Source organism: Doryrhamphus excisus, chromosome 21, assembly GCF_030265055.1.
Source record: "Doryrhamphus excisus isolate RoL2022-K1 chromosome 21, RoL_Dexc_1.0, whole genome shotgun sequence".
Taxonomy (NCBI): Eukaryota; Metazoa; Chordata; class Actinopteri; order Syngnathiformes; family Syngnathidae; genus Doryrhamphus; species Doryrhamphus excisus.
This window is the reverse complement of record NC_080486.1, coordinates 9,536,680-9,553,035: the sequence shown is the minus strand read 5'-3', so window position 1 is coordinate 9,553,035 and position 16,356 is coordinate 9,536,680. Positions and strand designations below refer to the sequence as shown.

Below are 16,356 nucleotides of genomic sequence, written 5' to 3'. Positions count from 1 at the left end.
TCCGGTTGGATTTGTGGTTAATTTTTATTGCAGATAACCCGAATTTACGACAAATCTATGTGCTTCATTCAAATTCAGCGATTCGGCTTCTATTTTGTCAATGCACCACAAACAGGAAGTGCGTTTATTTTTATACTTCCTGGTTTCATTGCGGCTGTGTCTGCTGCTTGGCACGGGTTAGCATGTTCAACCACCGCGACCGGAAGCGCTCTTATTTTGATATCTCCGGTTGTCACTCGTGTGTCGGTTTGTAGACGACGCGGATAAATCTCTTAAAGCACACCGGGACTAGTTACGTACCTAAAGGCGGAGGAGCAAGATGACGGTACCTTGTAATTTCCGCTAATTTGACGATAAAACACCGCATCCTGCTCGAAGGAGGCGAGCGGTCGCGGGGGATGGTCTCTAAGCAAGCCCCGGGACGACTCGGCGGTTGGGGCTGTTTTAATGGAGCGAACGCTGGAGCTGAGGCATCAAATATAGTGTAAATAAGTGAAATGTTGGTAAGTGGCCATTTTGTTTCATCAATGTTATGTGATTCTAATTACTCAAATGAAATATATCACTTTATTCTGGTTAATTATATTGACAGGAAGCTTATTCTAGTTGCAGGTGGCTTTGGGGTCCCTCCAGCCATGGTGACCTATGACCCCAGTGTGTCCTAACTCCTAATCCAGTCCTGATCCACCAGAGGTAAGAGCAGTCAAGATGGAAGACAGGTGTGAACGTTGTGTAGAACCTAAAGATTTGTAAATGTCCAATAGAAACATTTCCAGTGTTTAATGGTCCAAGACAGTCAACCAATCAGTGCTTCTCAACACTGTCTGCTTGGTAACAGATTAAAAGCTTAAAAACAATTAGCAGCAGTTTACCATAAAATGGCACCACAGCGACCTCTAGTGCTTGTTAGCATAACTAGCTTACTTGAAACTAGGTTTTTACTTGGATCAAGTTTTGATTTAGTGTTTGTGTTACCGCCTAAAATATCTCTTTCAAATAGAATATGCCTCACATGATACATTGTGGTGGTCTACAACCACACTTAAGCTTTTATTTTTTTTAGTTTCCTTAATATTACAAACAGAGAGTGCTCTTGTTGCATAGATGAACTTTGACCGACACGGTTTTGCTGTAGATCCTTAAAAGACAGCAAAAGTAGCACAGTACTCCTGTCAATTTGGAGGATCTTTGACTTATGGGGTAGATCATTAATAACAGCAGAGCGCTCCTGTCATATAGAAGATATTTAAATCAGCAGTGCTCTTCTCATATCGAGGATCTTTGACTAGCATTTTTGCAGTCGGTCCTTAAAACCAGCACTGTGCTCCTTGTCATATACAGGATCTTTTCACGAATGTTTTTTTTTTGTAGTTTCCAAAATATTGGAAACATTTTTGCTGTAGATCCTTAAAAGACAGCAAAAGTAGCACAGTACTCCTGTCAATTTAGAGGATCTTTGACTTATGGGATAGATCATTAATAACAGCAAAAGGCTCCTGTTATATAGAAGATCTATTTGCACTACTTCCTTAAAATCAGCAGTGCTCTTCCCTTATAGAGGATCTTTGACTAGCATTTTTGCACACGGTCCTTAAACCCAGCACTGTGCTCCTGTCTTATACAGGATCTTTTCACTATTTTGCTGTAGGTCCTTGGACTAGCGTTTTGAATGCTCACTCAGGGTGTCCCGGACCTCTCCATTTGTCCACTTTCCCTCCTCCCTCCCCCAATCACTGATGGTGAATAATTCAGTAGAGCTATCAAGGAGGAGGAGAAGTAGAGAGATGGGGGGGTGGGAGCAAATGAGGATGCTAACAGGCGGATAGCGAGATGCATGCCAGACAAATGATGGAGACACACTTCCCTAGCATGTACAGGATAGAGGTTTAACATTAGCATTATTATATACACAAAAATATAAATAAATACTGAAAGTCTTTTTGAAGATGATAATTTCTTATTTATTGACCGTTTATTATAATGAATGGAGTCTTAGTCTTGAGACGAGCACAAACCGATGCAAGGCGGCCATATTTAGTCCCGGCTTCTATTATTAGAGCCTTTGCCCTATTTTAAAACATTTGGGAGAGGGAAAAAAGCGACTGACGCGGTGCTCATTAAGGCCGCGGATGCATTCACGCACCAGTGAGCCTGCGAGCGGTTGCTATTGGTAACGGCTCGGCTCACTTGGAGATGGGGGTGGGGGGGTGGGTGTGCTTTTTAGGGTGCAGATAGAGAGCTCGTATAATGTATGGAATCTTCAACACCCGCCCACGTTGCCGTTTCGGGCGCAAAATCAGGTGTACGCTGGGAAGTAATCTCTCCATCATTTGTCATCTCTTTCGCATCCTCATTTGCTTCCTCCACCTCTCTCCTCCTCCTTGATAGTGCTACTGAATTATTCAACAACAGTGATCGGGAGGGGGGAAAGGGGAGCAGTGGAGGTGTCCGCGGGAAGCCGTGAGTCAGCATTGAGCGTTTTAAGGCACAGCGAGAGAGGGAAGCGATACCCTTTAGGTGATACGAGCGGATGCTGCAAGCCGTGCGTGCGCCAGCAGAGACGCTGATTAGCATAAGAAGGACGCGTTCTTAGCAGCCAATTTTTATTTATTTATTTTTTAATAAAAGGAGGCGATGGGAGACAGCTACGTGTACCGGCGACTTCCCTATGCCAGAGGAGGCGAGGAGGGCGACGAGAAGGATGGAGAGGAGGGAGGAAGGATGCGAGAAAGTGTCGGGCGACAGATGGTAACGAAGTTGTGGGAAGGATGAATCACTGTCTTGCATTTCGTAACAAATGTTCTGTATTCCTCTGAAATTATTGTTTATGAGCAAATGATGCATCAATATTGGCGAGAAGCCAATCAGCTTTGATTTGGATCGAATCCAGATTGCACACAGTGTAAATACAACATGTCCTGACACTAAATACCTCTGCTAAATGTTATTAGCTCTTGTTGTGTTAGCATAGGATCCGGATCATACTTGATTTGTCTTGATTTGCAAGGCATTTAATTAAATGGTAGTGGTTTAATTTCATTTGAACATGCATCAGATTACAATTGAATGCATCACATAATCAGTTCACAGTTCCACATGTCCAAAAAGGAGTAGGAAGAAGCAAAGCTTATTAAATCCTACCCCTCCATCTGGTACTTTTACAGTCAGTAACTGTTACATTTGTTCACTTCCTGCTTTCCTAATATAGTTTGAGTTTAATCACGTACCAAAGTACAAGGTGATATGACCATACAATTACATAATGGGTACCATAGTAACTGTCAATAGTTAATAAAAAAAAATAATAAAAATGAATAAAATAAATTAATAAATCTAATAAATTTGCTAAATACAAGGATGAAGAGTCTGGAACCAGTCATGATGTGCTATACATATCACTATATTGACGGTTACTATGGTACCCATTGTGTAATTGTATGGTCATATCACCTCGTACTTCGGTACGTGGTAAAAATAAAAACAAATTTCAAATTTATTAATTTAATTTAATTTTTATTAACTATATTAGGAAAGCAGGAAATACACAAATGTATCAGTAACTGTTACATTTGTTCACTTCCTGATTTCTTAATTTTTAATTTTAATTTTTTTGTCACGTACCAAAATACGAGGTGATATGACCATACAATGACATAATGGGTACCATAGTAACTGTCAATATAGTGATATATATATATATATATATAGCACATGACTGACATTATCCAGCGTATGATTGTCATTCAACCAATTTAAGTGTTTTCACATGAGTTCAATTCTTCGCTGCTTTGAAAAATGCTACCAACTCCAAAATACCACACAAAGGAGCATTAGAAGCAATGGTTAAAAAGTCTGTGACTCTAGTGTAATGTGTGTAGATGCAGGGCGAGGAAGGAACAGAGTGGCTGCTGGAGCTGCTGACCGACGTCCAGCTGCAGCAGTACTTCCTGCGCATCCGGGACGACCTCAACGTGACGCGACTCTCGCATTTCGACTACGTCAAGAATGAAGATCTGGAGAAGATCGGCATGGGCCGCCCTGGTACGATTCAAACCTTTCTCTGTGATCACTGAATATTGTACAATGTTGTCATTGGTGGTGTGGTGCTCTGCTGCTTTAGGTCAGAGGAGGCTGTGGGAGGCCGTTAAGAGGAGGAGAGCGCTTTGTAAACGCAAGTCCTGGATGAGCAAGGTGGAGTGCAACACATACCGAATGTTATCAGTTTGTTTCGAGGGAACTAACAAGTAGAAATGATGTCAATATGTGGGATAGTCAATCCCTGCTATTTGCTGGCGGTTACATCCCAACACCAATCCTAAATAGGGAACCATGGACACACTTTTCATTCATTCATTTTCTACTGCTGGAGCCTATCCCAGCTGTCTTCGGGCAAGAGGCAGGGTACACCCTGGACTGGTGGCCAGCCAATCACAAGACACATATAGACAAACATATACAATACAGTATGGGAAAACTTTTAAGGAGTTATTTTTTATACTCATATTGGTACATGTTTGTATATTTGAGTGTGAAGTTGCTGTATGATGTCTTTAGTGACTGTTATATTGTTATATACAATATTTTTATACACTATACTGTTATATACAATCACAGGGCACATATAGACAAACAACCATTCACACTCACATTCATACCTATGGACAATTTGGAGTCGCTAATTAACCTAGCATGTTTTTGGAATGTGGGAGGAAACCGGAGTACCCCGGAGAAAACCCACGCATGCACGGTAAGAACATGCAACCTCCATACAGAGATGGCCGAGGGTGGAATCGAACTCAGGTCTCCTCGCTGTCTGGTCTGTACGCAAACCACATGCACACCGTGCAGCCGGAAAACTAACATTCATTCATTAATTTTCTACCGTTTATCCTCACGAGGGTCACGGGGGATACTGGAGCCTATCCCAGAGGCGAGGTACACCCTGGACTGGTCGCCAGCCAATCACAGGGCACATATAGACAAACAACCATTCACACTCACATTCATACCTATGGACAATTTGGAGTCGCTAATTAACCTAGCATGTTTTTGGAATGTGGGAGGAAACCGGAGAAAAACATGCACACTCTACACAGAGATGGCCAAGGGTGGAATTGAACTCGGGGCTCTTAGCTGTGTGGCCTGCATGCTAACCACTCGCAGCCCGCTCATGCGGTTATACTTGTTAATAAATAACCATGTACTCAAAATACAGCTGTATTTGATCCACTTTCTCATGCACTCCAGATTATTGTTAATGTAAAAAATGTATTACTTGTTGTCATATTTCATAGATAACATCCTCTCTGCCTGCCTCCTAATTAGGTGTTTCCTGTGAAGCGGCCCGACGCCGACCCCCAACAGGCAATCCCGCATGGCGCGTCATGCGGCGGCGGCGGGGCGGCCACGCCCAACAGCGACTCTGCAGCCTCCCTCACCTGCCTCATCCGAGAGTCTGAGCTGCAGTTGTTCGAGCGCTTGGGCGACGGCACGTTCGGAGTGGTGCGCCGGGGCGAGTGGAGCGCCCCCAGCAGTCGAGTGGTGGGTTTGACTCATAAAAACGACATACAACAACAACGTCCTTTACCTTTTTTTTTTTTTTTGTCATGCAGCTGTCAGTGGCGGTGAAGTGTCTCAAGGCCGGCGTGCTGGACTCGGACGGCCTGGATGATTTCATCAGAGAGGTGAACGCCATGCACTCCCTCAGCCACCAGAACCTGATCCGCCTTTATGGGATTGTTCTCACACAGCCCATGAAAATGGTGAGTACCACACACACACACGGTGTCAACGTGGTCTTAACGTGACGCCACCGTGTTCCAGGTGACTGAGTTGGCGCCTCTGGGCTCGCTGTTGGACCGTCTGAGGAAACGTCAAGGTCACATTCTGATCTCATCACTCTGCAACTACGCTGTCCAGGTTGGTTTTTTTCCCACAAAAACAAGCGATATTGAACACATCCCAACGCCGTATGTGCTATGACTCCAGGTGGCATGCGGTATGGCCTACCTGGAGCAGCGCCGTTTCCTCCACAGAGACTTGGCGGCCCGTAACGTGCTGCTGTCCACCAATGAAACGGTGAAGATCGGCGACTTTGGCCTGATGAGAGCGCTACCGTCACACGCCGACCAGTATGTCATGGAGGAAGGACACAAAATCCCTTTCCCATGGTGAGTCGACATGTGGACTTGAACATCCACACATCCACTCACGTACTCTCCATGTCATTCACTCCAGGTGTGCTCCAGAATCCTTAAAATCCCGCACCTTCTCGCATGCATCCGATACATGGATGTTCGGGGTGACTCTGTGGGAGATGTTCACCCATGGACAGGAACCGTGGCTGGGCCTGAATGGAAGCCAGGTGCCTTCAAACAAATTGTTTCTGCAACTTCCTTAATGCACGGCAATCGAGTGGTTAGCGCGCAGACTTCACAGCTAGGAGACCAGGGTTCAATTCCACCCTCGGCCATCTCTGTGTGGAGTTTGCATGCGTGGGTTTTCTCCGGGTACTCCGGTTTCCTCCCACATTCCAAAAACATGCTAGGTTAATTGGCGACTCCAAATTGTCCATAGGTATGAATGTGAGTGTGAATGGTTGTTTGTCTCTATGTGCCCTGTGATTGTAGATAACAGTATAGTGTATAAAAATATTGTATATAACAGTCACTAAAGTCATCATACAGCAACTTCACACTCAAATATACAAACATGTACCAATATGAGTATTAAAAAACAACTCCTTAAAAGTTTTCCCATACTGTATTGCATCTGAGCAACGCATTCATTGGGGTGCTGCAATGACGTTAGCCCCTCTCTGGGCTCCTGAAATAAAGACACACATCATCAAAAGTATAAGATACAGATGTATTTACTACACTAAAAAACATGCTAGGTTAATTGGCGACTCCAAATTGTCCATAGGTATGAATGTGAGTGTGAATGGTTGTTTGTCGATATGTGCCCTGTGATTGGCTGGCGACCAGTCCAGGGTGTACGCCGCCTCTCGCCGCCAAGACAGCTGGGATAGACTCCAGCACCACCCGTGACGCCCGTGAGGATAAGCGGCAGAAAATGAATGAATGAATGAATTGAGCGTCTGCTTGCAGATCCTCCACAAGGTGGACATGGAGGCCGAGCGGCTGTGTAAGCCAGACGACAGCCCTCAGGACATCTACAATGTCATGCTTCAGTGCTGGAGCCCCAAACCCGAGGATAGACCCACCTTTGTTGCCCTGAGGGACTTCTTGATGGAGGTAGAACTTCTCTTTACTGAAGATATCTTTTGATATTATGTGCTAACGTGATTCTTCTTCAGACCATGCCGACAGACATGAGAGCTCTCCAGGACTTTGCAGAGGAAGACAAACTTGAGATCCAAATGAATGACGTCATCACCATCATAGATGGAAGGTCAGTCCATCTATCTATCAGTCTTGTGTGTGTGTGTGTGTGTGTGTCACAATAGCACAAAGCACCATTTGTTGATGTCAAATTCCTTGCATGCTGTAGAAATTACCGAGTACACCAGTGTGATCACATGACGGACAGCTTGCAGACCGTTCGACATCCCCATCACGGCGTCTTGAGGTGGCTCCCCTTATGTGTTTCTTCAGGGCGGAGCACTACTGGTGGCGAGGACAGAACAGACGAACGCTACGCGTGGGCCAGTTCCCTCGTCACGTGGTGACGGCGGTAGCCGGCCTATCCGCCCACGACATCAGCCGCCCGCTCAAGCACTCGTTCATCCACACCGGGCATGGGGACACCGACCCTCACCGGAGCTGGGGCCATGCTGACCGTATAGACAGGTCAGAAGCGGTGCTTTGGATTGTCACTGGTGGTCATAAGCCATCTAGTGGTACACAAATAATATTACATGTATGCATATGGTAATGGTAATGGATTTATTTCATGTGAACATGCATCAGGTTACAATTGAATGCATCACATAATCAGTTCACAGTTCCACATGTCCAAAAGGAGTAGGAAGAAGCAAAGCTTATTAAATCCTACCCCTCCATCTGGTACTTTTACAATCAGTAACTGTTACATTTGTTCACTTCCTGCTTTCCTAATATAGTTTAGGAGTTTAATCACGTACCGAAGTACAAGGTGATATGACCATACAATGACACAATGGGTACCATAGTAACTGTCAATAGTTAATAAAAAAATTAATAAAAATTAATAAAATAAATTAATAAATCTAATTGTTTGTTCACTTCCTGCTTTCCTAATATAGTTTACGTTTTTTTTTGTTTTTTTTTATCTCGTACCGAAGTAGGTGATATGATATAGGTGATACTATATTAGGAAAGCAGGAAGTGAACAAATGTAACAGTTACTGATTGTAAAAGTACCAGATGGAGGGGTAGGAAAAAAAAAACAAAAAAACCCAAATATGGTAAAATAATAAGGGGGGAAAAAACAAACCAAAAAAAACAAATATGCTAAAATAATAAGGGGAAACACCCCCCCTGCCCCCCCAAAAAAACAAATATAGTAAAATAATAAGGAGAAAACAAACAAAAAAAAACCTTAATCTATACTAGGAAAGCAGGAAGTGAACAAATGTAACAGTTACTGATTGTAAAAGTACCAGATGGAGGGGTAGGATTTAATAAGCTTTGCTTCTTCCTACTCCTTTTGGACATGTGGAACTGTGAACTGATTACGTGATGCATTCAATTGTAATCTGATGCATGTTCAAATGAAATTAAACCATTACCATTACCAGTATTGAAATAGTTCTGGCCACCTTATGTTGTATATTTGTCATATGAGGTTTCCAGCTCATATTTGATATGTAATCATTCAATACAAAGTATTACATATTTAAATTAGAATGGTTCGAATACACTGTAAGGGAAACGACTTGCACATTGCTATTACTATTAACGTCCACTGGACTGCAGCACTGCACCACAAACTGCCTCCATTCTGCACACATCTCATAGTCTCTTCCTATGTGTGTCCTCTCCAGTCTATATTTAGGGAACCCCATGAAACCCCCCGACGTTCTCGGAATGGACCCTTGCATGTCAAGACCGACCAAGCTCCCCAACCGTGCCAAGAGTAACTAAGCACACACTTTAAAAAAAAATCCTTTTCAGCAAAGGCCGACGTGTAAAAGGTGTTTAACTTCCTCGCAGAGCAACCCCCTCCTCGTCCTCCTCAACCTGCAGTCCTGCTGAAGAGTGAGTGTCCCATCAGATGCCCGCTACTATGTCCGCCCGCGTCCTGACCCTTCTAATGTTCTGCCCTCAGAGCCCTACTACGATTCCGTCATGGAGGATTATGACGACGACGATGACCCCGCCGTCGGCCCTCGCCCCGGCCCCAAGAGGCTGGGCGTGTCCCTGGGCCTCAAGCTCCGCCCGTGGGAAGGCTGCTGCGGCACACAGGCGGATGCCAGCGAAGTGTCGCTCATCGACTTCACTGACGACAGCTTCAGCTCGACTACGCCTTCGCCGCTCACAGAGACGCAGCAGCCAGATGATGACACACTGAAGGTGTAGCTAATTCTATAACGACACCACATTTGTATATTCTGCTTATTGGACGGTTTTCATTGTGTTTACATAAACCAAATATTTTTATAAATAAGACTCACTCAAACTCAGCATGATCCTCCCGGGGGTCCACTATAACCTCTTCTCCTCAGATGCACACAATGTGACGAGATGGTGCGCATTGATTGGTGACGCAATCCTTCACACTTTAACGGCTAGCTTTGTCTCCTGCTATTTGCACCCATCTTGCATCAGAAGCAAACAGGAGAACTGCTTGGATGGTTAGATGGATACATTTTGGGAAACTAATCCAGTGTAGCTTCATCCACTATATTATTAACACTAGCCGAAACAAAACATATCCACTTGTATTATAGGGTATCTCATTGATAATCAATACTTTTGTGTTAAGTTGCTGTATGATGACTTTAGTGACTGTTATATTGGTATATACAATATTCTTATACACTATACTGTTATATAGTACAATCACAGGGCACATATAGACAAACAACCATTCACACTCACATTCATACCGATGGACAATTTGGAGTCGCTAATTAACCTAGCATGTTTTGTGGAGCATGGAATGTGGGAGGAAACTGGAGTACCGGAGAAAACACACACATGCACGGGGAGAACACGCAAACTCCACACAGAGATGGCCGAGGGTGGGATTGAACTCGGGTCTCCTAGCTGTGAGGTCTGCGCGCTAACCACTCGACCGCCATGCAGCCTGTGGAATATTTTCTTTAATTAATTCAGTCATTCATTCATTTTCTACTGCTTATCCTCACAAGGGTCGCGGGCATGCTGGAGCCTATCCCAGCTGTCTTTGGGCGAGAGGCGGGGTACACCCTGGACTGGTGGCCAGCCAATCACAGGGCACATATAGACAAACAACCATTCACACTCACATTCATACCTATGGACAATTTGGAGTCGCCAATTAACCTAGCATGTTTTTGGAATGTGGGAGGAAACCGGAGTACCCGGAGAAAACCCACGCATGCACGGGGAGAACATGCAAACTCCACACAGTGGAATTGAACTCGGGTCTCCTAGCTGTGAGGTCTGCGCGCAAACCACTTGTACACCGTGCAGCCCTCTTTCCTTATTAGCAGGACAATTTAATCATGTTTAAAATATTGATCAGCATAGATAATGTTATTATTTTAGGACACCCCCTCCATCCTGGACTGGCCCCTCCCACAGCCTGCTTACGATGAAGTGGCTACAGAGCTCCAGGACCAATCGGAGGACCAGGAGGTGCGATGCATCAACAAGGGGACAACCGAAGAGCCCCCGCCCACTCCCTCCACTGCCGCCATGTTGGGCAGGAACGAGTCGCAGTCAGCTGACCTCTTCCAAGAGCTCCAAAGAGAGGTCCAGAATGGTTTAGGATGTATAAGGTGTCATTGTTTGGGCTAACTTATTTTCCCTCCGTATCGATGAAGGTGATGGTGAAGCTGCAGGTTCCCATGGCGACAGGTCGCTCCCTGCCGTCCTCGCCGCTCCCGCTGCCACTGGCTCCACTCGTACCTCACCGACAGATCTACATTCCCCCTCCTTCGCCCTCCGCCAGCTTCACGTCCGGGTTCGGGGACCGTCCGGTGCTGCCACCTCGCAGCCCCGTCCCTCCGCTGCGCCCCTCCAAGGGCCCCTCCCACCCACACCACAGCTCCATCTCGCTGGAGCTGGAGGACACACCTCCTCAGATCCCTCCCCGGGACCGCACTCTCTCCCAGCCGAGCTCACGTTCCTCCTCACCTCTCACTTTGGCGCCACCAGCGTCATCCTCCCCGCTCCTTCCCCCACCCCCGCTTTCCGTCTCCCCTCGTCGAGCGTCTGGCCTCCTGGGTCCACTCCTGTCCTCCTCCTCGCCTCCCAAAGGGGCTCCCCCTGCTTCTTCTACCTCTTCCTTGGATCCTCTGGCCTTGCAGGAGGCTCGGGGACTCTCCGCTGTGATTGACAGCTCACAGAGCGCCGTCCCGGCCCCGTTGCCAGAGCGACCTGCCTTACTGGAGAGGTGCGATGTGAGACACTCTGCACTCGACTGACAGGCGGGACAACAAATTGAGTGTTTTTTTTTGGCGTGAGATGCTTGTATCAGCAGCCGTTATGCAACCGTGTTCTGTTTTCTGCCGTTTGAGCACACTTGACACTATTTTTACTGAAGCGTCGATAAACAGATGAATGGAAAAAAAAATCACTCAATACAATCTCTGCTTGATTGACAGGCTTAAGTGTATTTGTCTCCCTATGTCAATCACTTTACAGAGTTTGAACTCTGACATTTACTTGCTGTTTGGTTTTGATTCTGTCAGTCTGCAACAAGACAAAATAATTAGTACTCATAATAAATAAATTGGAATATTAGATTACAGAAAACAGTGATTAAACAAACAAGTGATGTATTTTCATAAGCCAGCATCTGCTACTTCCTGTCTCCTTCTGATCAAGATACGGAGCAGCTAATATGGCCGCGGTCAAACCCATGATGCAGCAGCCTGCCCGGACCAAGCCCGACTCTTCCTCTTACAACAACAACAACAATGGACGGCCGGCAGCTCCCAGCATGCAACAGGAGCTAAGCATCTCACAGGTGAGTGTGCCGGAACGACATTGCTTGTGAATGTAACATTCTATGCCGTGTTTGCCTTTGAGTAGGTCCAAGGAGCCGTTCATGGGGTCACACTGGATGAGTGTCAGGCTGCACTGCAAAGTCACAATTGGGGAATCCAGCAAGCTGTCAATCATTTAAAGGTACAATGTATTTTTTAATTTTTATTATAAAGTAGATTTAGTTTCCTAAATGTGTGTACCAAATGTACTCATTCAGAATATAATAACACTACATATAGTGTGCTAACCGGAAAATGTATGCAAACCAAGGTAAAATTTGCTAACCAAGGTTCCACTGTAGCATAAAAAGACTCCACATTCTGTAGCTGCAAAATGTCTCAATACTTTTATCATTTTAGTACGGCAACAAAAAAAAGTTTTCTACCATTATTGATGAAGGTGGAGCAGTTGTTTCGTTTGGGTCTGCGGTCCCGGTCCGACTGCGAGGTGCTCCTGCAGCGCTGCCAGTGGAACCTGGAACAGGCCAGCTCGCTCATGCTGGACACGTATGGACCACACTGCAACAGGTACGAAATCCAATGAAAATATTTTTACTTTCCCATTTAAAAAAAAAAAAAAAATAATAATAAAGGTGTTCCTCAGGGTACTGTGCTAGAACCATTGTATTTTACTTCAGGAACCCTTTTTTTTTTCTCACAGGAAGTGACAGCGGCGGCATAACTGTCCAAGGACAAGCGCCCGGCACTGAATGTTCTTCTCTTGTATGTACTGTGAATACCTGCTAGCAATCTGTACCGCACAATGGAATCGCTTAGTTGAACACCTGCTATGTTATTTATTTTGTACTACATGAGGTATGTACATACTTTTCCACAGCTGTCAAAATTCCACAAATACGCAACAGTACTCATACCGTGTATTCGCGCAGGTGGAAATAAAAGCGGTACGGAAGAGTAAAGTAGGAACCGCGCCTGTAGTGTCTTATCTGCCCCCGCAGGAATCAAACGATCAAAAGTGGCAGTGCATTGTGGCGCGCTGGATCAGTGTGTTATCCCTGGACAGCCTTTCCGATCCGCAACAGCACTAAGCACTCTGGTTGCATTCACCAGTGGTGCATGACACACAGGCAGGCGGAAAGTCAACCTCATGACTCGATTAAAATTTGTAGTATCCAATCGCATGACTGGTTCGATGCCAAACGAACGCTGATGGTTTTTTTTTTCAATGATGGTTTGTGATTGGCAGCTGAATCAATGAATAAAACCACCCAAAACTTGATCCATATTCTCCAGCTACAAATGATCTTCATGAGTCGTTCCGACAAACGTGACGTGCATGCCACCTTACACGTGGGAGCGTCACTCGCCCCCCCACGCGAACTAGACATTTGACCCGGCAGCTGCAGCATGACGCTGCCTTCACAAAAGAGAGTAATTTCTAATATTTTCACAGCCAGTGTAAGTGTTCTTTTCATGAATGCACCACCCCCCCCCCCCCCTCCCCATATGTCCCTCTATGTATGGTCAATTCTTGCCACATGACCTTGCGTGATGTACTAAAAGCACTTTGTGGCTCTAACTCTCCATCTGTAAAGATGTTCACATTTGAGAAAAACTAATTTCACTTTCAGTTTGCCCTCTTCATGGTTTTACAATGTGTCCTTTTTTTCCTTGACTGACAGCTCTAACAAACAGGAATTAATGAGAAATCAAACAGTTTTGAAAAGGGTATAACTCCATTTCTAAAGATGTTGGGCTCTAGCAAACCACAGTGAGAGCCATTATCCAGAAATGACGAAGACGTGGAACATTGGTGAACCTTCCCAGGAGTGTCCGAGCAACCAAAATGACCCCAAAAAAACGCAGTCACGACTCATCTAAGAGGTCACAAAAGACCCCACAACAGCATCAGTTAAGGTCAGTGTTCATCTTGATGATCCCAAAGACTTTTGGGAAAATATTGTGGTCTAGAGACTAATGTTAAACCATATAGACCCAGACTGTGTTGCCAACATGCTAACCACTAAACCACCGTGCAACCTATAAGTTACTACATACTAATATAATTACATTTTTATTGTATTCATTAGGCATTCATTTTATTATTAATAGTTTTAAAGTCTGAAAACATTGCATTATTACAGTGTTAGTAGAAATATGGCTCTTGTATTATTTATCATGTGACCTTGTTGATATTGTTTACATATACTGCCGTCATAAATATGATGACAATAATATGAATATTTGCACAGAGCGAGACCCAAAGAGCGTGGGAGAGTAAAGGCGGAGGAAAAGTGACTTATCCTTGAACTGGAAGGGGGGAAGGGGGTGGTAACGATCGATGGTGTCAAACTGAGAGGAGAAAGATGTTCTCCCCGAGGAGAGTGAAAGTGAAAGCTGGAGAGGACAGACATGAGGTGTGATGATGAAGAAGAGACAAAAGAGGAAGGCCATTCGGGGAGAGGTGAGCTTTATCCGTCGGAGACGTTCTCCTCAACCTACGCATCACAAATGACTCAACTTTCCGTTTGACCTTTCCTGTATTATTTCCCTTGGAATCTCTCCCTATTGGATAAGCAGTGGCTGGGTTCCTGAGGGGCGTGGCCAAAGCTTTTTAATTGGTGCTTTGTGTGCCTCAATATTATGTTGTCATCCTTCAGCCGTCCACTACCCCACACTCTAAAGTTACCAATGCGCTTGAATGCATCATGGCACAACAAGTGCAGAGCTTAATTGATCCTGTCCCAACACAAAGAAAGGAGATAGACATGGTGTTGTTCATCATTCTGGATTGGAAGTCTTCAATCGCAGTGCTTACAAGTGAGTGTGATTTAGATTTGATTAGATCCTACTCAAGGGCTGCATGGTATTGGAAGGTTAGCGCCCAGGCTTCACAGCTAGGAGACCCAAGTTCGATTCCACCCCGGCCATCTCTGTGTGGAGTTTGCATGTTAAAACATGCAAAAACATGCTAGGTTAATTAGCGACTCCAAATTGTCCATAGGTATGAATGATACATTAAAAATACATTAACTGTTGGCTGCATGGTGGACGAGTGGTTAGCGCGCAGGCCTCACAGGTAGGACACCTGAGTTTAATTCCACCCTTGGCCATCTCTGCGTGGAGTTTGGCATGCGTGGGTTTTCTCCCACATTCCAAAATGCCATGCTATGTTGCTAACATGCTAATTGGCGACTCCAAATTGTCCATAGGTATGAATGTGAGTGTGAATGGTTGTTTGTTTATATGTGCCCTGTGATTGGCTGGTGACCGGTCCGGGGTGTACCCCACCTGGGATAGGCTCCAGCTGTGTGAGGATAAGCGGTAGAAAATGAATGAATTCATAGATCCTCCTCCAGATGATGATGTAGTGTAGAGGTTTGTAGTAATACTGGTATTCATTATGTTACACATTTTGATACTACCTTTTTGTATATTTGTATAGCTGAAGGCCCCACGCCCTGCTGTAGCCAATGGGAGGTTCCAAAAAAAAAATTATTTCAAATACTAAAAACACAAACGTGGTCACATAAAACAATCGATTAAAATAATTGATCATGATTAATCACATTTGTTTGTAGTTAATTCACAATTAATCACATTAATCGCAGCTGGAAATTTTTTTATGTAAACTACATCTTTGTGGTAAACGTTTTGATGTGGAACTACAGCAATAATTGTATAAAAAATTTATGTAAAGGGATATCAATCAATCAAACTATGGTGGGGGCTGAGGGTCAAACAGGATAATCGCACATCAAATTTGCCGCCATTTAAGGGAACTTCCGTTAGCATCATCTATGTGTAAACAATGCAAGAGACTAACCCAGTATCTAGTTTTAAAGGACATTGTCAATCATCTCTCTTACACTTGTAGTGTAATTGATGAGAGCAGAGGCGGCTGTTAATTCCGATGTGTGCCGGGTCCGACACATGTCAGTCATCCTGATGTGCCGCTGAGATGCCATGCTCCGCCCGAGGCTGTGCTGCAACATCCACACACGCACACATTGTCTTTCCACGGCAGCAACATCTGGAGGTCTTTTATTCAAAGAGATCTTTTACTTCCCTGATTGACAGCCAGTCGGCCCTTCCGAAACCTGTGTCTCACCAGTTCTCCCGACTCCTTACCTTGCCTCCCGCCTCTTTAACCAATCAGCGCCTTGCTTCCTGTCTTAACACCTGTTTCTAAACCCTCCACTTCCTCGTTCCCCTCCTCCTGTGTCAATGCACTAACCTTCCCTTAATGAAGTTTT

The 16,356-nt window shown here is 44.8% G+C and overlaps 1 protein-coding gene across 2 annotated transcripts; it reads left to right on the top strand.

Moving 5' to 3' along the window:
* Nucleotides 1-152: 152 nt before the first annotated feature.
* tnk2a (tyrosine kinase, non-receptor, 2a) lies at nucleotides 153-15,183 on the top strand. Of its 2 annotated transcripts, XM_058059755.1 has the most exons (22): nucleotides 153-503; nucleotides 607-693; nucleotides 2,629-2,748; nucleotides 3,879-4,041; nucleotides 4,121-4,191; nucleotides 5,326-5,541; nucleotides 5,613-5,762; nucleotides 5,824-5,919; nucleotides 5,989-6,170; nucleotides 6,238-6,364; nucleotides 7,110-7,256; nucleotides 7,319-7,413; nucleotides 7,617-7,811; nucleotides 8,987-9,078; nucleotides 9,156-9,200; nucleotides 9,271-9,515; nucleotides 10,695-10,901; nucleotides 10,973-11,544; nucleotides 11,979-12,120; nucleotides 12,186-12,281; nucleotides 12,540-12,667; nucleotides 12,801-15,183. In XM_058059755.1, exons 3-22 carry the CDS (start codon nucleotides 2,635-2,637, stop codon nucleotides 12,805-12,807), a joined length of 3,090 nt encoding a protein of 1,029 aa, XP_057915738.1. In that variant the 5' UTR covers nucleotides 153-503; nucleotides 607-693; nucleotides 2,629-2,634; the 3' UTR covers nucleotides 12,808-15,183. The 2 variants fall into 2 exon arrangements, with proteins under 2 accessions (XP_057915738.1, XP_057915739.1); XM_058059756.1 differs by lacking the exon at nucleotides 2,629-2,748.
* Nucleotides 15,184-16,356: the final 1,173 nt, after the last annotated feature.

Excerpts from the sequence above, each read along its gene's own strand:
- tnk2a (XM_058059755.1), top strand. The coding sequence starts at position 2,635 with ATGGGAGACAGCTACGTGTACCGGCGACTTCCCTATGCCAGAGGAGGC. Across the intron at positions 7,414-7,616 it reads ATCACCATCATAGATGGAAG|GGCGGAGCACTACTGGTGGC; the intron begins GTCAGTCCATCT and ends GTGTTTCTTCAG. Across the intron at positions 9,201-9,270 it reads ACCTGCAGTCCTGCTGAAGA|AGCCCTACTACGATTCCGTC; the intron begins GTGAGTGTCCCA and ends TTCTGCCCTCAG.